Genomic DNA, 21,619 nt, shown 5'->3' with positions numbered 1-21,619 from the left:
AAATATATGATGTGCTTGATATGATATCTAACAAGGACAATGTCGACCCTCTTTTCACATTTTCTCATATCGATATATTTGCATTTTTTGGAAGATTATTGATTTTTCTCGTGTACCTATTTAATTTATGAATTCTTTATTCATCATTTCTGTTTTATTTCATTTGCCAAACTTTAATTATGGTTAATCATTAAAAAAAAACAATAATTGTCACAAAATTATCATCAGGATAGAAATATAACATGCACTCAGGCAACTTACTCTCGGTGCAAGAGGAGGGGGTATAACACAAAATTGGACCAAGAGGTGTTCCGGCAACATCCTTAATCTACAAGCTTTTCTGAACTGGGATCAATTGGCAGAATGCGGTCCTCGGTTTTTGCACACTCAAATCCATCCAGCGCCTGCACTAATAGCTGGAATTCAAAAAATGGTGAAAGACCTGGTGCAATTAATATCTTCCTTTACTTTTGATGCACCCAAGACTGTGTTGCCGATCTGTTGAGACACAATCAGAACTGGACTGTTTCTAGGCAACCAAGACGATAGACTATAGTGCACTATTTAGCTTTTAGAAGCAGGGAAGGGTATGTAACCTAACTCTTTTTCCTGTAAAGCCAAACACCATGGTTTGTCGCATACCAACTAGGTAAAGTAATTACTGATGCAGCTTCATTTTTAAAACACATGTGAAAACCCTGATACTCCGTTACCCGTAGCGACCTTTTCCCAAGCACTTTCTATTAACTTCCCTAATTGATCTCGTCCAATTTTTCTACGAGTATTATCATTTTCTAACAAACGATTCAGCTTCTTGTCTGAAATAGTCTTTAAGAGGTTTTAAAAAGGACCTGTTTAGCAGCTGTAATGCTTGACTCGTATGATTTAGGGGCAGTTTTGTATATAATGCAGTTTCAATGTTAAATATAATTCATCCATACTTAGATTGTCCAATTGAAAAATTTAAAAATATTATATTAAGCATACAAATTTAATTTTTTAATGGTTATGTGTTGTTTTACACCAAAATGTTCTTTTCATGAATTATTGTTAGCCACAACTTCGTTTAACTTTTACATTGTTTTTGTTTATTTATAAACATTTAGTTGAATTGTATGTATAATTATGTATATGTCCGAAATGGTTAATTTGGTAGGGTGGAAGATCGCTCCTGAGCGAACCCTGTACCATTTGTGAGATTTAGCGTCAGTTCGAGCATTTCAATATTGTTGGTATGAGATGCATGGTCATCTAATATTAAAAGAACTTTTCCTTCCTCTTTTCGTGGTATGAAATGCTCCTTTAGCCATTTCATAAAAAGGTATGATTTTTCAACTGAAGTCGATACGTGGACATCTTTACTGCCTTTAGTGGCTATCACCTTTCCTGGCTTGCTATTTAGCTGTATTCCACTTTCGTCCATATTATTGTAACGGAAATGCTCCAGACATGACGTCGCCTTTGGCGCTCTGGAATTTTCTACGCGCGCGATAGTGGGCTTTGTGTAGGAATATTCGAGAATGTACGCGGATGTTCGGGACTTACATTGCTTGCGTGTATAAATGGTTGCGGACCGAACATCGCGCGAGTTTTACTACCGAACGAGATCGGGCGTGGAAATATAAATTGCGAAGTGTGTGATATAAATATCGATATAAATTGTACGGTTTTTATAGTGTTTTAGTTTTGTTTAATAAATATTGATATAAATCGAACCCGAATTTATAAATCACGTTACATTATATATTCGATTTGGTTTATCCTTTAAATCATGATCGTCTAAAATTTTTCCCAACAAATTATAAAACCCGTCAGCGACACATCCCTTTGGCGCGAGCAAGAGACAACCCTTCACTCTGTCTCACACTTAAGTCAGTATTTCGTTCGAGAAATGAATAAAAAGGTTTTCCTTGCCCAGTCGCTTATAGCAAACTGATAAGCCAATCTTCGAACACTGAATCTGCTAGGAGCAAATCCAGCCTTTTCTAGCTTCTTTATGTGGGCCACTAAACGTCGCTTTCAAAACCTAATGCAGGCGGCTTTCCTAATGACCCTTTTGTTTGATTTCGTCTTCTCCGTAGAGTGCGTGATGGAATTGGAAAGGCTCTTACCGTTTCATTGACACCCATGGCTTTCTTATCGCCGATTGTAATTCTTCTTCCGACCATTCAGCTCGAGGTTTAGCATTACTTTTCCTCTGGTATTTTCGAGGCATTTCCTAAAATATCGCGGTGGTTAATTAATCTGATATGGGTAAGTTGTAAACGGGTCACTTAAAAGTAGCGGCCATGTATTCCCATACTAGGGTGGGGTGCATTCAAAATTTGTATGGGATAAAGGCCCTACTTTTTAATTGAAGTTTGAATTGCAACAGACGATATTTACCGATTAAAACATTTAGGCTACGTTATGGTTCATAATATAAATAAAAGCACACCTTTTGGTAAAAAATGTTGTAACTTTGTCCATAAAGTACTTGACTGATTTACCATGTAATGAAATTGTTTACCTACTTACTAATACAGGCCATTTGTGCTCAAACGGGCATCTAGCGGGAAAGTTGTGGGGTAGTTTTGATTTCTTTGATGCTATATGTTTTTTGGAGTGCTGAATCCGAATCTGAGGTTTGCCAACGAAATTTCATGACGCAACATTGAAAAAATACAAAAGAAGTAGAAAAAGATCTTTTTTTGGCAGTTTTGTGCTTACAACTTGAAAACTATCAACTTTTTGAAAATAACCCTCCTATTCAAAATGAAAGTAGATAAAATTTCCTACAGATTCCGCTATTTAGTTTTTTTCCTCTTTTATCATTTGAATTTTTTTAATTAATAATGACCATAGCGCCACTTTTCCAAATTCAACAATAATTATTGAAACATGCTACGGTAGGGTCTTGTAATTTCTTTATTTGGTTCGGAAGAGAGTGGGAATAGTTTTAGATAGCACAGTATAAGTATTATATATTATAAATAATATAATAATATGATATACTGTTTTTCGTTAGAAATTAACTTTTCATACAATTCTGGGCTACAATAAACACTTTGAACGTTATGTAAATGAAAAAAATCACCCTTACATATACAGTTCAAATAATAGTAGGTAAATGCAAGGAATTCACTTATTGACGACCCTTAATATTAATTTAGGGTTTTTGTGTGAAAAAACTGTTTTAGGCTCGTTTGACACGTTACAATTTTTAAAACAGAAAATTGTTAACAAAATATAGCACAAAAACTTGAAGTAAAATTTTTTTGTAAAATTATTGAAGCTGTATGTCACGTAAAAAAATCTTGTACAAAAGGTAGACAGAAATTTAAAAATTGGGCATGCGTAATTAAATATTGTATTCTATGATCCAGGGAAACATGTATTCTATGGTAGATGTTTCGTCTTTGCAACGTATACTATAACCTCAATTTAATTTTTATTTTTTAGCAAAGTGGTGTTACTGCGATTCAGAGAATGGACAATGATATGCTATATATTTATAGTGCCGCGTGTATTTCGGTGTTACTTATATTACTGAATAGAAACAAAACTACACGTAGGAGATGCAATCGTAAATTATGGAGTAGAGCTTGGTTAGAAAGAAGAAATCGAGATCAAGGTGTTTTAAGTTTACTTAATCGAGAATTGAAATTTGAGGACCCCCATTTCTACAGAAATTTTTTGCGTTTACAAGATACACAATTTGATGAAATTCTTAAGTTGATAACGAAACTAATCTCCAAATCGAATACGTTTATGAGAGACAGTATCCCCGCACAAAGCAAGTAAATATATTGTGTTGCAGTATGTCATAGTCTTGATGTTACTTTATTTTTAGATTAGAGGTAACTTTAAGATTCTTAGCGACAGGGGAAACATTCCGATCACTAATGTATGGTTGTCGTATACACGAATCAACAATTTCACGCTTCGTACCTGCAGTATGTAATGCGATCATTACAGTTTTAACTGAAAAGTATATTAATGTAAGCACATCCAAATTTATCATAGTTTCCCTTTTCATATTCTGTTACATGATTAGATGCCAAGAATCGTAGAAGATTGGGAGAAGATTGCCGCAGAATTTGATGAGTTGTGGCAATTTCCGCACTGCCTGGGAGCCTTAGATGGGAGACACATACAATTTAGAGCACCGATTTCTCAAGGAAGTTATTTTTATAATTATAAGGGAAATAATAGCATTGTACTGTTAGCACTAGTAGATGCTAATTACATATTTCGATATGTAAACATTGGAGTGAATGGTAGAATTAGTGATGGGGGAGTATTTAATCAAAGTTCGTTGGGAATTGCATTAAAAGACTGTCCAGAAACTTTAAATATTCCTCAACCGACTTATTTACCAGGTCAAGATGTATTAACACCTTATGTGATTATCGCAGATGATGCATTTCCTAGTTTGACTAATCTCATAAAACCCTATTCTCATAAAAAATTATCTTTTGAAGATCGTGTTTATAACTACCGGGTTTCTCGGGCACGGAGAATGGTTGAAAGCTCATTCGGTATATTGGCCAATAGATTTAGAGTTTTATTGCAACCCATCAATTTAAATGCGGAAAAAGTTGAAATAATTACACTAACCTGTGTATTGTTGCACAATTATCTAGCAACAAACAATAAAAAGTATTATCTTAACTTAGAAGATTCCGATAAAGATACATTACAAAATATTGAACGACAAACAGGTAACAGATCGTCCACACAAGCACGTGAAGTTCGTGATAACTTTAGACACTTTTTTAACTCGAACGTAGGGAGTGTACCATGGCAAAATGAATGTGTTATGAAAGGTAATTATTGAAATCCATTGTAATTTATTTTGTATTAAAACAATTTACAGGAAAAAATAAAAAACCAAGTTTTACTTATGGCTACACCTTCTTATTCCGTCATATAAACATCTAGTGATTGTTTCTTCAACTTCTAAACGAATGTCATCATTAGATATTTGTTTCAATTTTGTCACAATAAACTGTGAGAAAGCAATATCATTCTCATTATGAACACTACTGGATGTTTTTGTGTTATTACTTTGCTTGGATATAAGGTTACTAATATTTTTTAATGTATTTGATGCCTCAGCAACAACAGCGTCGGAACTAGCAAGTTTCCTCTTTTGTGAATGTTTACTCCTTTGTACATGTTTGTAAACAGAACTCCTGTCTTCAGAAACATCACTTTCAACAATTATTGGAGGCTGCGACAAATCCATATCATTTTGTGTTTCCTCATTAAATGCAACTAGCTCTAGTGAACCATCCTCACCCTCACGTAAAAACGATACTTTGCCTGATTGTATCAAAAACAACCTGTTAGTTATAGGAGATTTCAATCTTAAAATATGTGGATCTGGATATAAGTTATTAACTGGGGATAACTTATGCATACAATTACACAATTTTATAAATTTAAATAATTTACAAAGCAGAAATAACATACTAAACAGCTATGGTAAAACCTTAGACTTAGTTCTTACAAATATTGCTGAATTATCTGTCAGCTGCGCTCATCCATCTGATTTATTAGTAGGTTTAGATCATTACCATCCTGCTCTTTTGTTGCATGGTGATCTGATTATTCCACTCAACAGAACACAACTGTTGCCTGACCGTATGTACAATTTTGCCAAAGCAGACTTCTTAAGCATTTATTATGCATTAAGAGATACTGACTGGTCTAATGTAAGTGTCGCTGTTGATGTCAACGATTCGGTTAATGTTTTCTATGACCTTCTGTACAAAATATTGGACAAATTCTGCCCCAAGAAAAGAGTTAGGAGTGGTTCATCCTATCCAGTCTGGTTTTCGACAAATATAGTGGCATCTATTAGGCTTAAACATAAGCTGCATAAAAAATACAAAAGACTACGTTCACTAAATGATCCATGTGCATCGGATAGTTATGTGCAGTTCTGTAATTTACGTTCATCAGTAAAAAAGGATATATCCTCAGCATACAGGCAATATCTTATTGGCATTGAAAATGAAATTGGGCGTGACCCTAATCGCTTTTGGTCCTACGTGAAGCACTGCAGGAGGCAAACTTCCCAGGTGTATGAAGTTGAGTTTAATGGTGTTGTTGCGTCAACGGGTTCTGAAATATCAAATAATTTTGCTAACTTTTTTGAGTCTGTTTACCTGCCATCTCCATCAAACAAGGATTATTATGACAGCCTTCATAATAACAGTAACCTAGTACACACAGATGTGATTACGTTGAAGGAAGTTGACCAGGGCACAGTCCTAAAAGCTATGAAAGATTTGAAATCTAAAAAATCAATGGGTCCTGATCTCATTCCACAGTATTTTTTCAAAGGACACTCAGAACTGTTGAGTAAACCACTGTGTATCATAATTAACAAATGCCTTAAGTCGAATACCTTTCCTGATGTATGGAAGACCACCAAGGTAACGCCTATATTTAAGAAAGGGAATAGAAATTCCGCGTGTAATTATAGGCCGATTTCTATACTTTCAACACCTGCGAAAATTTTTGAAATTGTCTTGAGAAAAGAGGTTTTCTCACATACGTTGCGACATATCTCCGATAGCCAACATGGATTCATCTCGGGTAGATCTACTGTCACCAACTTGGTCAACTTCACGCAATTTGTTTCCAGCAGTATGAACCAAGGTATTAGCGTTGACACCATCTTCACGGATCTGGCGAAGGCCTTTGATAGATGTGACCATTCTATCATTATATCTAAGTTAAAATATTATGGCTTATCTTTGGATTTGCTACACCTCTTCAAATCCTATTTTACAAATCGGAGTCAATACGTGTGGTTCCAGGGATTTACATCTAGGCAGTATATCGCCACGTCGGGAGTCCCACAGGGCTCTGTGTTGGGTCCCGTTATCTTCAATCTATTAATAAATGATGTCGTTAACGTGGTAAAGAATTCCAATATTCTGTTATATGCAGATGATTTAAAGTTATTTAAAGCCATTGCTGACGTAAATGATTGTCGAGAGCTACAAAATGATTTAGATGCTGTAAATGTTTGGTTGGAGCATAATAAATTGTCTTTCAACGTTTCCAAATGCTCAGTTCTTACCTTCACAAAAAAGATAGCTCCTATAACGTATGAATATTCCATGAACGGGGAAGAGCTACGACGCATTTTGGAAATAAAGGACTTAGGTGTAATACTGGACCACAGGTTAACTTTCTCTGCACACGTAGAAAACAGTGTAGGCAAAGCATACCGAAACTTAGGATTTATCTTAAGGCAAGCTGCCAACTTTTCTAAAGAACACACTTTAAAGTCTTTATTTTCTACCATTGTTAGACCACACTTGGATTATGCATGTATTGTCTGGAAGCCTCATTCCTTCACCCATAGGAACAGCCTAGAAAAGGTACAAAAGAAGTTTCTAAGGTATCTCAACTATAAACGTAGCGGACAATACTCATATCTCATACCTTACGCTGAACTGCTGTCATCCTTTAATATGGAATGTGTTAAAAAGAGGCATGAACTTTCCCAATTGAATTATTTGCACAAGTTACTCCATGGGAATATTGCTAACCCCGAAAATCTGGCGCAAATTAATTTTCATGTTTCACCTTTTCTTCGTCGTACCCATACACTGTTTTATATACCTTACTTACGCACAAACTTACTTATTTTTTCGCCATTGATAGATATGCAGCGACTATACAATCAAATCTGTACCTTGTCTGGCAAGGTTGACATTTTTCGTTATAATCTCTCAACGTTTATATCACATTGTAAGTCACTTCTTTAAACATAAAACTTCATTGCGTCTTACCATGCCCATACCTCCATGCACTTCTTCGTCATTTATGCTATTCATACACACACATTCACAAACTTGTACTAAATTTTTACAATTATTTTTGTTTATTTAATATTAAATTGAGTTAGAATATTTATTCTCTGTTTTTCATATACTTGTTCTGTTTACTTATATTCACTTCATGTTTGTTCGTCTTAATGTTATTGTTTAAACTGCTTTACTGTAATTGGGTACATGTAACCTGTTGTAAAGCATGTAAATAAATAAATAAATAAATAAATAAGATGTAATCATCTACCGTTTCCTAAATAAGTTTCAATACAGTGACGGGAATCATATCGTATGGTATACACTTACATTACGTTCGGTTTCTTCTACCCCTTGGCTCACACTTTCGGTTAATTGGAACGAGTCAATCGACCGACGAGTGTCAATGTGGTCCAAAAGGAACTTTTAACTTTTCATAATACCACAATTTGGGCGTGTATATCTAAAAACGTACACATGAAAAAATAATTCGTGTTAAAACCAAGCTTTACGTCATCTTCGTTTCCTGCTCCAGACCGAAAACTTTGTAAATGCTTTTTGTGCTCTGCTGCAAATGTTGTTTTTAGTCCATTGAACTTTGTTTTAATTTCATTTATTGTTATATGTGGTTTTATTGATATCAAGGCAGCTTCAACATCTTCCAGTGCTTTCTGCCGTAAATGTTTATTGGTATATTGTTTACTTTTGACTGCGTACAAACAGGGGTGCTTCTTATATTCTTCTATTAGCACACAAACTTCGCGCTGCGACCATGCCATTTTAAATATTCGTCCTACAGCTGCATAATACCCTAACCTAACTTTATTGTTATATTAACTCGACGTTCTGCGCATTTATTGGCGCAGAAAATGTAAGATTTCTCATAAAATATAGAACTGATCCTATAAATTTTTATATTTTGTACAAAAAATTGTAACAATTTTATGAGTCGTGTATGCAGCGTTACAATTTCATTAAAATAATAATTTTTCATTACATTTTACTAAAATTATTGTAACGTGTCAAACGAGCCTTATGGAGGCAGCCGAAATACGCCAATTTTCAACTGGCACTTGAACCCGAACGGTTCATCGAGGAAAAAAACTAAATAATTGAATCTGTAGGAAATTTTATGTACTTTCATTTTGAATAGGAGGGTTATTTTCAAAAAGTTGATAGTTTTTCAAGTTGTAAGCAAAAAACTGCAAAAAAAAAGATCTTTTTCAACTTTTTTTGTATTTTTTTCAATGTTGCGTCACGAAATTTTGTTGGCAAACCTCAGATTCGGATTCAGCACCCCAAAAAACATATAGAATCAAAGAAATCAAAACTACCCCAACTTTCCTGGTAAAAATATAATTTAACTGGATAATACCTAATGGGGATTTACGATAATTCAACCGGTTTAAAAATCACCATAGAAACAATTGTCTCAATAATTGTAACCATAGCAAAATCTACCAACCCGGTTAAACCGGTTGATTATCGTAAATACCTAATATTGTTGATTTTTGAACGATGTTTGGTCATATATCCCCTAACCACGCTAAAACATAACAACTGCGTGTTCTGGTTCGCAGTTCAACTGACAGAAAGAGCGCCAATTTTAAATGTGAGGCGTATATACCCTTGGGGCATCTATATACTAACTTTATCCTAATCTTGATTTGGTTTCCGTTGCGGTATTTTCTTCCAAATACCATTAAACTATTTGATTGATCCCGTATTTGCAGTCCAACTAACTAGAAAAAGGCAGAGAATTTTCAATCTTTACTCGTAATTCAACATTAAAAATTAGCCTTCCTGTATTAAGACCGCAGTAGTGGAATTAATAAATGGACAAATAATTCTTTGTAAAGTGCCTTTCCCCAACAAGGATTATTTTTCGATTTCCGGACACAAAAAGTTAAGGCGAATGGAAATGTTTTAATTTTAAACTTTAATGCCTTCGATACTTTTATAGCGTACTCTATATGCAAAGCAAAAGCACGCGTTATCACCGCCTCGTATGCAGTAGGTCTTTATGCTATTACAAAATGTATGAACTAAACATGAGCATTCAATATTCATAAATATGCAACAATGTAGGTACATATTGTGAAATTGTCAAGATGATTACACACGTAATGGAAACGCAGTGATCAATATTTCTTGTTAAAGCAAAGTTCTCACGCTGTATATTTCAATTTGCGTACGCACGCACAGGTGTTCGACTACCTATACCCGATTAGTATTTTCCTCTTACAAACAAGGAAAACTAGTTAATTCAAATCGTTTCAGCCATTATATAAACGGTCAATAATTGTATAATTGCAATAAATTTCAATTTCTACCATCGACGTCTTTGGAAACTACTTCTTCTGGATATATGAACTTGAAATCTAATGACGTCGTATAAAATGTAATTGTGATACCTAATTTGGCCATTTCGCGTAATATCAAGGTTTCAACCGAGTACCTACTGAATAGGTTCTTCCGGAAAAGTGCCAAGATTTGATACGTTCCCAATTAGCGCCTCTCAGTTATCAGTTCGAAGCATCGTTATCTTTCATAATTTTTTAATATAATCAATTGGGTCATATGACTATCGGAGCGGATGTCCTCAAAATAGGCGGGACTGACGCGTAAGGGCTAAATCTAAAGCGAATTCATATAATTGCAATTGACGGGTCTACAATTTGTACGTCGATTGTTGAACGGCGACAATTTAGTTCCATGACAGTGCGAAAAGCAATTTATAATCCCTGTTTACTGTTGATACCTCTGAATTTTAATGTGACCTCATCGTCAGATCGATATATTAAAAAATTGTAACGTTGAACAGAACAAAATTAAATTTAAATGTGCTGTAAGTAGATACCATTGCTGGATTTCACGTTCGCATATACATTAGTTTCCTACTTCGTAGTCGTAGTACTAGTTTTGCATATATGGAGGGACCATATTTAGAAGTACTGTTACTTCTAAATGAAATACGCACAACTACAAACACAAATTATGTACCAAATGATATATGCGCTTACTTTATAATTTCTTTACATTTCCATATTTGTTTATCTATGTGCGCTGCACGTAATTACCTTTCTTGGTTGTATGTACTTACGCTAATTGACTCGATTAAATTTTGACTTGTCAATATTTAATAATCACGATTTAGAAATTAAAGAACACATATGATAAATGATTCATTACCAAGGCTAATATGTGGTGAAAGACGGAAAAGAAGTATTTATAGAATTACAAGGCTAGTTACATGCGTTAATAGTTCAAAGACCAAATTATTCGTCATTTTTCATTTTCGGTGGACGCTTCCAAAAATTTCGTGGCTATTCCTAAGTCAAGATAAATTGCATCGTAAATTTCAAAAGAGATTCTGTGATTGTCCGAATTGAAAACTAAGAAAAGTTGATTTCTGCTGTAAAGTTATGGGATTCGTAGTACATTTCTACGAACAAAGGTGTCGTTACGTGAATGAATTTTATTACAAACTGAAATAAACAGTTGTTTCCGGCCAATCACCGACCCTTTCAGCCCCTAGCTCGAGAATCTCTTCATCCAAACTTTAGACATGGACATAGGGTTTCAAAAATTGCAAAAAACACGTCCATTTAAATAGCTAAGGTGAAGTTTAATTGAGTTTTCGTTAGTTGTATCATTCACCCCCGCAGTACCAGCTGTCACCAATTCAAAATTATAATATGCACAGTGACGAGTGACAGATCATTTTAAAGGCCACAAAATTCTCTTTACAAAGACTACACTAGTACAGTCAATATGCCAATTCTTAAACGAATCGCAGCATATTGCTCCTAAAACTCAGAAGGTTTTTAAAAACTCGCATCTCGATCTCATGTCGAATGCTTTTTCGATATTTACAAAGATGGTCGGTTGTTGGCCTGTGGTTGCGCCTGGTACTGCCTGCAAAGATACTAAAAAATAATTTCAACAAATTCTTAGTGAATTTTTCTGAGCTTTCTGATGATGCTAAAATCAAATTTTTATGACTTGTGGGTGTCGAGTCAATCACCTCAACTTTCTTATTCCTCATGGACGCCATATTGGATTTTCACACTACTTAGATAGAGAAAAAAATTACAAAATCGGAAATGCCAAATACTTGGTATTTCATTCGGACATTAATCTTAAATATTTGCATTGAAGTTTTACAGTGAATTTCTTATAGACATAATTCTACTCGTATCACCGTGTTGATGGAGTGGAGACTATGCCAGACAATAAACGAAAAATGTTAAATAATTTTAAGCAAGCCATGGAATTATTGCTATAAGAAATACAGGGAGTCTATAAAAGAACTCCGGGGTTTAAAAAATTAATATTTTTTAAACTATAAAAGATAGCAAAATTTGATCAATTCCTTTGAAACAAGCAGCTCAAAGAGGTTTACTCATACGAATTGGGAATGTTTCTCTCAACAGTTGGCAGCGCTGCGGAGCGTTGACCGTGAAATGACGTAACGGCTGCGGCAGGCAGTCAGTGTCGTCTGGACTAACTAACTAACGGAGCTCACATTGAACTTTACCAAGTTGTTAAAAAATCTTGAAAATGTAAGCTTTCTAATCATGTATAAAACATGTATGTACATTTTTTACTGTATTAAAATATTTTGTCTTAAAACCCTGGAGTTCTTTTATAGATACCCTGTACATTGTAAAGTTCAATGCAAAAATTCAAGATTAATTTCCAAATGCAATACTAAGTAATTGGTATCTCCGATTTTGTAATTGTTAGCTTCCTAGCATGAGCTCGACGGATTCGGTTCAAATTTTGGATATTATATATATTCGGCATTAGGATTTTTGAAAAAAAAATTTCGAGCGCGCAACGGGATTGAATTTTTTTTCAAAAAACAACTTAAACTTTTTATTAAGCCATTCGAAAGACCTTATTTTTCAGTGTATAACATAACCTACAACAATTGTGCCAGGTTAAAAAACTAAAATTTTTTTGCCAAAACTAAATTAATTCTAATTAGGAATTACAATTATTAATTATATGATGCCTTGTGACATTAAAAAAAAACATAAATAAAAGCAATAGACAAAGATGAACAAAAATTAAAAAAAATTTTCAAAACCCACTCCTGGGTGTTGCCGTGTAGGAATTACAATTATTAATTATATGATACTCTAATACTACAAAATGATGAGTAAAGGGCAAATATAGACCATAGCAGCTACCAATTAGCGAAAACACGAAGTGTTTAGGTAGCCCAGAGGCTGACATCTCGATGGAAAAGGCAAACAGACAGACAGACAGGAAAATCGAGCACATTGCAAAAACAATAGAAGGAATCCACACGCATCCAACATCCAAATTACATTGAATTCTGTAAGAGGTCAACAACAATTTTTCTGTGGGACTTTAAACAATTTAGTGTTTAGTAATAAACACGTACAGCAAATTAATATGACTTGGCAGTGTTCATTAGACATATAGGATGTATGACTGTCAAAAACGTTTGTTTTTTTGTTAAATTTTTGCTTCTTGCTAGGAAGCTGTTCTGTCAAGAATTTGGCAAGTGGTTTTCTCTATCTAGTGACGTAAAAATATGGCATTCATAAGAAATAACAAAGTTGAAGAAGAAGAGAAACAATCATCAACGGTTTGTTGGAATTATTTTTTGATATATTTGAAAATAAATAAACGACAGGTCGCTAGTGCATTCTCGGAAATCACATTTTTCCGTTTTTGGCCAGGGCTTCGCAATTTGTAGAGCTACAACGAATTTTGAAACGGAAAATTAATTAGCATACAAGTCTTGGCCTACTAAAGTGACTTTGTTTCTCTTATGGTTTACGAGATCGTCATAGTGAAAATGAAATCAAGTGCCAAATTCTTGACAGGACAGCTTTCTAGTTCAAACCAAATACCTATTAAAAAAACCTTTTTAACAGTCTTTCATCGTTTATGTCAAATGAACCCTGCCTAAATTTTAACAAAATCAAAATAGCCGTTTTGTCTAAAAAAAATATGTCAAAAATCTTTTTTTAAATAAAGCCTACCATAATATTTGTAGATTGTACACAGAACAAGAAAGTTTTTCGAATAGTGTATAATAGAAATTTTGCGTTCCTATTTGAAAAATAAAGTTCGTGGCCGTTATTACGGCGCTCCAAATTTTTTTCAAAATTCGGTTCGTTGTTTTTCGTTTCGGTATGCTTAATATACAGGTTCAAAATTTGAACAAAACCCTCGAGCTGTTATCTCAAAACAACAATTTTATTCTTTAAAAGTGACTTAAAATGAACGTCGACATTTGATGAAATTTTGACACATCCAAAAAACGGTGATCGTAATAGCCATCTAGGAAGCTAAAAAAACTCACCCTGTATAAATGAAGAAAACAAGTCTCTAAAAATTAACATAAATCTCAATATTTTGGTACTTTACTACAGTATACACTTAACGACTGTATATGAAACATTACTAAACGCTCTGTAAAATATACTTTTGAGATCATGAATTTTAAAAAAATTCCAATAGTGATCCAATATTACAATTGAAATTTAGTGGTTTTGTGTAAGTTGTGTTTCTATATCGGTGTAGGAATTTTTAAAGCACCTTATAATCAGTTTTTTAGCTCAGAAGTTCCAAAAAATAAAGTTCTCGTGTAATTTTCACTAAATCTTGGGTTGTAAAAATAATCTAGAAACTGACGCAATGATCCCCTAGGGCCAGGCCTAGGGCCTAGTGCACAATAATCATGCTAATTAGGGGAAAAAGCTGTTTTAATGAAGACGATAGAACACAAATTAAAGTTGCAATTTCATTGAGAAAAAGTACGAACTGATTTGGATTCTACGCACCCAAATTAATAAGAAAAAGTGAAATTTTGGTGTAGTCGATTTTTGGTAAAAAAGGAAGGTTATACACTGCCTTTTTTTGAGGCCCGATCAAAAAATTATCTCAGATCGACCCGGAAAAAAATTTTCTTATAGAATGTGGCCTGTAGAATCCATAATTTCAAACAGTTCCAAGATTCAAAAGTTACAGCCCTTTGAGTTTTTTTTCGAAATTGGTTTCTAGTCTATAACTTTTGATTGAGAAGTCTGATCGAAAAAGTACGAATTGATTTGGATTCTACGCACCCAAATTAATATGAAAAAGTGTTCTCCCGAGAAATTTGGGTGTAGTCGATTTTTGGTAAAAAAAGGAAGGTTATACACTGTCTTTTTTGGGCCCCGAAAAAAAATTCTCTCAGATCGACCCGGAAAAAAATTTTCTTATAGAATGTGGCCTGTAGAATCCATAATTTCAAACAGTTCCAAGATTGGGCTACTGTTACAGCCCTTTGAATTTTTTTTCGAAATTGGTTTCTAGTCTATAACTTTTGATTGAGAAGTCTGATCGAAAAAGTACGAATTGATTTGGATTCTACGCACCCAAATTAATAAGAAATAGTATATTTCATTAGGAGTCCGGAAAGCATGCTTTTTCCGTGCGCGCGTGTCAAATTCCCGTGTGAGGCGTAGCCGAACACGGGAAGTCATGCATGCACGGAAAAAGTGTTTTCCCGAGAAATTTTGGTGTAGTTAATATTGCGAATTTAGGGTACCGAATTTCAGTGAGTCAGTGGGGGCGGCAAAAATGGAAAAAGCCTACTGGCGGCAAATTTATAAATCGGCCACTGCATTCGCCACTTCCTACCTATGTATGCAAATGCGAACTAACCTTCTTTTCAATGTTGAACATAAAAACTAGGGAAAGAAATGAGTTCCTCGAGTTGAAAAACTCCACTTTCTTCTCTAGTTGTACAAATAACTATTCTTTGCAGTCAGATTCAAAGTGCAACCTTCTGTTTCCAGTCGAGGTGTTAAAAAATATATGCAAATTTCCAAATTACCTATAGGTTAAGGGTAATTGTATCTTTTCAGCTAGAAAATACTAATAACCACCTCTTTGTCTAGAATTGAAGTTCATCGTTATGCATATAGTTTGTAATGTAATTGGCGCAACGAGAAAAATTAGGTACCTAATCTGAATCACACATCTCATATACATATGGAGAATAGAATGTTTCGCATAGAGGCACGTCGCCGCGCCGGTTGGAGTTATCACTAATCGTTTTTTATTACAACCACGATAATTGAATAAAATGTGTTGTTTTAATTAGTAATTACGCGTCAAACGAAGCTTTGTCCTTAACACGCGCTCTTATTGTTATCTAATCTTAACTTTGAAGCACGTTGATCTAAAAACGGCGACATGCAGTCTGCGTATTGAGCATCTCAGTAGTAAAACTAGTTTTTTTGCTTTTACGCAGGAAACTCAAGGGTTTTACCCGAACGTAACAGTTTTCCAGCATATTTTTTCTTCTCCGCGTAACAGGTGCATGCAATTATTTCCGATAGTGTTCTAGGTCAATTCCGCTATGATTCATCAAAACCTAATATTACTAATGCATTGCGCACGGTAGCGTTAATTATTAACACAATAAAATAAACACGATATCGCAGCGGTAGGATATCATCACCGATGGCTATTAATATTCGTTGCTTTTCTCGGATTCGTGGGCATTCACAATGCTACAGTTGAAAATTAATGTTATACATTTTCGCGGTGTATTGTTGTAACTACCTATTATCATGTTATCATTTTATTATTTCATCTCGTCATGCGTATTTTCCCTCACAAAGCCGCTATTAATTACTTTATTCTAGTTGAAAATAGAATACATTTATATACGTGCATTAAACTTTCAATTCTGCTCAACTGCAAACATTATTAACATATTTAATTTATGATAATGCAGCACAAAATTGTATCACTAATCCCCTATGCATAAGGCCGCTAAATCACTAAAATAATTAACGGAATTATACACCGTGATTGTGCAATCTTAACAGTCAACAGTACGCAATATGGCTCGCTCAATTAACCATATTCGATGGATTAACGTGGTTATTATTGTGTACATTGGGAAACAGCGGCATACAATGAAAATGGCCTTCGGAAAAGTGCACTTTTTTCATTAACAAAAGCATTCAATTCATTCTTCGAATTTCTATTCGCATCGAAAGATTCTAGGTAAAAATAAGCTTCCACAGAAGTCCGTGAATACCTGCTGCGATTTTCCTGATAAACAATATTTCCATTGTGACTATTTTCTGAATGCTTTGCCTCGTTTCCAACTTCATTCTACCGATATTTCAAAGCATATTTCTTTGGGAGCCAATCTTATTATCCACTTTAATTTTTCAGTAAGTACAAGTAGACAAAATTATTCCTTTTTGCTTTTGTTTATTCTGTTTAGCCAAGGGGAAAAACTAGTAAGAATACCAACCTCTACTATTAAAATTTACAAAACACGTAGTAATTTCTTAAGGACATTTCGAAATACTGAAAATATTTTACAAATTCGTTTTCCTTTGAAACTCCTCTTTTGTGCACAAATTTCCCTTTAAAATTACGGCATTTTTTTGACAATTTTTAAAAATTCAGTAGCGTGTAATTTAATTATCCTCGCAGAAAAGAGAAGAAATGAGGTATTTTAGATTTTTCTTATAACTTTCCAAAGTTACCAGTGAAAGGTTCATAAACACCAAACTTTCGACTTTTAAACACTTTTTCTTCGAAAACCAAAATTGAAATTTGTAAAATCTTGAAAGTGAATTTGAAGAACATTCGCAGTTTTATATTTTAACTGAATAATATTCCAAAATTTGCAATGGATGCACAAAAAATGTCTGAAGCGAAGATTCTAACCTACGAATGTTATCCAGAATCTTTCGAGAAACGTTGCGTTTGCTGTATGTATAAGAAAATCGTAGCATCTTTAAGTTAAGTTCCAAAATCGACACTGAACTGATTATTAGTTAAGTTCGTACTTGTACGTGATAGTTTATACCAGGCTAGAAACCAATTTCGTAAGAAATTTCAAAGGGCTGTAACTTTTGATCTAGTAGCCCAATCTTGGAACTGTTTGAAATTCTGGATTCTACAGGTCACATTCTATAAGAAATTTTTTTTTCCGGCGCGATCTAGACAATTTTTTTTTCAGCCGAAAAAAGGCATAACTTCCTTTTTTACCAAAAATCGACTACACCAAAATTTCTCGGGAAAACACTTTTTCTTATTAATTTTGGTGCGTAGAATCCAAATCATTTCGTACTTTTTCGATCAGACTTCTCAATCAAAAGTTATAGACTAGAAACCAATTTCGGAAGAAAATTCAAAAGGCTGTAACTTTTGATCTAACAGCCCAATCGTGGAACTGTTTGAAATTATGGATTCTACAGGCCACATTATATAAGAAAATGTTTTTTCCCGGTCGTTCTGAGACAATTTTTTTTTCGGGGCAAAAAAAAGGCAGTGTACAACCTTCCTTTTTTATCAAAAATCGACTACACCAAAATTTCTCGGGAAAACACTTTTTCGTATTAATTTTGGTGCGTAGAATCCAAAACGATTCGTACTTTTTCGATTAGACGTCTCAATCGACTCCAATTTCGTAAGAAAATTCAAAGGGCTGTAACTTTTGAACCAGTAGCCCAATCTTGGAACTGTTTGAAATTATGGATTCTACAGGCCACAATCTACAAGAACATTTTTTTCCGGCCGATCTGAGACAATTTTTTTTTCGGCCGAAAAAAGAGGCATAGTATAACCTTCCTTTTTTACCAGGGTTTATATGTTATAAATCGGGTACAAAAAAAACCATTACTCTAATTAGTTGTAAATAAATAAATCACGTAATGAAATTAATTATTATTCTTATTATTATTAATAATTGTTACATTGGGGCCCCCTGGTATGCTTTTAGTGACACAACCCTTTAGGTTTTGCTGTCAACCATATTATAAATCCAATTCCAAGCGGACTAGACGCCATCTTCTTCTGCAAAAAAGTATTGCCGAATGACCGATGGTTTTTAGTGTTAGTCATTTCTGTCCAATTATTTTAAATTAAATTAAATTAAATTAAACTGGCATTTACCATTATACCTTAACAATCGTAACATTAAAAAATGTGCAGTTCCTTTGCATACAAGGGGTTTGAACTTCCCTTCACATTTGGCGAATCGTTTTTTCGGATTTTTCACCAAACTTTACCCGTTATTACGACACGAAATAATTCAAATTCAGCATCCCTGGGGATTTATACGGAAGGAAAGTCTTCACTGCCCACCTAACTTTGGTTAGATTCACTAACTGCCGTGCCAAAACTCAATTTCCCGTGAGAAGTGGTTCCAGAGTATTTTGTTCGCCCGCGTGATTATGAAGGCCTTTGATTCCGGAAAGTGTGGCTGAAGCAGAAGCTCCAAAGTCTCCTTTGCGTTCTATGTATAACTCCCCACAATTTTCTTCAAGGAACCGTTTCTACTCTCTGTTCCTTTTTGTAGAGCTCTTTTGAGTCTGGCACCTTCTGGAATCTTTCACACCCATTACAATATTTTGCATCTAGTAATCAATACTTGACAGTGCGATTTTGATGCATATTCAACAACACAAATAAACTTTACTAAGACAGAACATATTTATTCACTATTGCTGGTAAACACATTTCGAATATTAAAGTTTGTTTGTAGTTCTTGGCACTAACTATTCAGTTTGTTTTACAAACGTTAAAACCTCTCACTAGGTTGCCCTATGGAGGTACTATCTAAAACAAAAAAAAAAACATTTAAAGGAATATGTTTATTCTGTAACTCAACATGAAATTAAAAGAATTGAAGTGTGTATCCCTTTCCCTATGAGGACACGATTTAGTTAATAAATATTACTATTATCGTGATTCAATTTATTGTAGTTATATATTCCACAAAAAATGTGAGCGCATTTTATCTGTCGAACACATAATTAAAATTTATAACGCTTTTACGAAAAATGTACGTATACTGGACATAAATATTAAACATACATAGTACGTACTGAGATCTACGTGAAACGTACGTCCGGACGGACTTACCTAAAATGGACAAAAAATGTACGTCCAATTGACAAAGTGTTCTATATAGCGACGATTCGGATTAGCGACAATTTCATAACTTTAATTTTAAAAAAACATTATAAAACTTATTGTTTGCTGGCAATGACTACCTTCCACCTGTTTGACGGCCATCAAAATATTATAATGAAGTATTCCATCAAATGAAATTACCCTTTAAGGTACCTTAATCCTAAAATAAAATTATAAAACCTGCCGATCTTGTTCACCTATATTTTTAGATTATTTATCTGCCAAAGCGATCAAGCCCACACTTCTCAGAAATTTCCAATATCCATTTCCTACCTGGATTACATCAAAAATCACTGACAATAATTATGTTTTAATTACAATGGCAAATTGCATTTTAATTCATTCGGTGCATATCTACATTACAATAATTGAATGTCGATATGAGATATGAAGGATTTTAATTAATTGCTAAACGCTCGGTCTATTACTGTATCTACTGGATTATATTAAATAAACGATGGATGTTGCAGTTTTCCACAACAGTAATTAGAAATGCGAGTAGGATGAAAGTAGTATTGGCAAGGTATTCCGAATAAATAAAGATCAGGTGAGGAAACGTTTCTAGTGAGGAGGCGAGGCGTAATAGTTGCAAGTATTTCGGTCGCGCAAAAAAATGGAATGACGTCAACACACTTTCAGCCAGACTGCTCGACGCTTGCTGTAAGGCAAAAAGCCAAGGTCGACACAAACTAATCACGTGTGGTATTATATTCATTGCCATCCTGAGGTAGGAAAGTTAGAACGCGCGAGTACTATTATCTCATATGTAATTACGCTAATTGCCTTTTAAAAAAAATAGTATCACATTTTATGTTAATAATACCAAGAAGAATACTAATTAATACAAATCGTATTATTAGTTTCATAAAACAATCGTTTTATTATAACGACGCGATAAATAAGCACATATTTATTAGTGTTGTGTGACCGAATGAGAATATTAAATATTAATGAAGAATTTATTTGGCAAAATTAATCAATTACACTAATTTATAGTGGATTTGGCCATTGGGTTTGAGCCAACAACACGGAATAAAACATTCCATGAAGTAGTACATTGAAATTATTACCAGGTTCTTCACAAACTGCTAATTTATTAGTCGATGGTGTTTTTGATACTATTTCGTACAATGGAAAACTAATTTTCCTATTTCGATTTGAAAATGCACACTGCTTTCGGTTTGATAATGTGTCTCATTACCGCACTGTTTTCAATTTTAACTCACTGCTCCGTAAGTTCATAATTTGACTAATTAATTACTCATAAGCAATCTGCAAACATTAGGCACTTATGTAGCAATGAGAATAATCCAAGGTAGGTAAATTTTCACATTCATTCATGATTAGGTAATGCATTTTGTGCTGTAGGAGGTTGTACTTCAACGATGCGATTGATTACCTGACCACACGTGTACCTATGTCTAAAAGTAGTAACCGTAGGTACAAATAACATTTGTCTCTGCCTCCACAGGCCCAGGAAGTGGCCCTTGCGTACCTCCTTACGAGCCTTTTTCTGAGTTCTCTTCGAAAAGTCCGCAGTTTACATGATGCTGTTTTGCCGTTTTAAAATTGACGTTACTCTCATATTCTTCTCAAAATCTCCTCAACTTTGTTTGTGACTCATCGAAGTTTCTTTGACTACCCCCAAATGTGCATTAGTATTAAATACACAGATGAAGAAAAGTTAAAGTAATTCGTTCACCACCCTGTGAATATTGAATGTTTTCTCGCCTACGGTTTGTTTATAAATATTTTTAATTTAAAAAGATTATTAACTGCATCTATGATCCTCAGGGACGATTCAATATCAAAAGCTCAGCACAGTTTAA

At 34.2% G+C, this 21,619-nt stretch overlaps 1 protein-coding gene and 1 long non-coding RNA gene across 2 annotated transcripts; one reads left to right on the top strand and one right to left on the bottom strand.

Moving 5' to 3' along the window:
• The first annotated feature begins 3,395 nt into the window (after positions 1–3,395).
• On the top strand, positions 3,396–4,981 carry LOC116182620. The gene is made up of 3 exons (XM_031503163.1): positions 3,396–3,779; positions 3,833–3,980; positions 4,037–4,981. The coding sequence occupies exons 1-3, from the start codon at positions 3,469–3,471 to the stop codon at positions 4,817–4,819; spliced, it is 1,242 nt and encodes a 413-aa protein (XP_031359023.1). The 5' UTR covers positions 3,396–3,468; the 3' UTR covers positions 4,820–4,981.
• A 722-nt stretch (positions 4,982–5,703) lies between these two features.
• LOC116182619 lies at positions 5,704–6,220 on the bottom strand. Its single transcript, XR_004147572.1, has 2 exons — positions 6,156–6,220; positions 5,704–6,111 (listed from the first exon to the last, which is right to left on the bottom strand). It is a non-coding gene; the product is annotated as an uncharacterized LOC116182619 (long non-coding RNA).
• Positions 6,221–21,619: the final 15,399 nt, after the last annotated feature.

The sequence above is a fragment of the Photinus pyralis genome, unplaced genomic scaffold, assembly GCF_008802855.1.
Source record: "Photinus pyralis isolate 1611_PpyrPB1 unplaced genomic scaffold, Ppyr1.3 Ppyr1.4_unclustered_Scaffold6317, whole genome shotgun sequence".
Classification (NCBI taxonomy): domain Eukaryota; kingdom Metazoa; phylum Arthropoda; class Insecta; order Coleoptera; family Lampyridae; genus Photinus; species Photinus pyralis.
This window is presented reverse-complemented; position numbering and strand designations above follow the sequence as displayed.

Coding starts and splice junctions, on each gene's coding strand:
- LOC116182620 (XM_031503163.1), top strand. CDS start 3,469: ATGGACAATGATATGCTATATATTTATAGTGCCGCGTGTATTTCGGTG. Junction 3,780..3,832: donor AGTATCCCCGCACAAAGCAA/GTAAATATATTG, acceptor CTTTATTTTTAG/ATTAGAGGTAACTTTAAGAT. Junction 3,981..4,036: donor TAACTGAAAAGTATATTAAT/GTAAGCACATCC, acceptor TTACATGATTAG/ATGCCAAGAATCGTAGAAGA.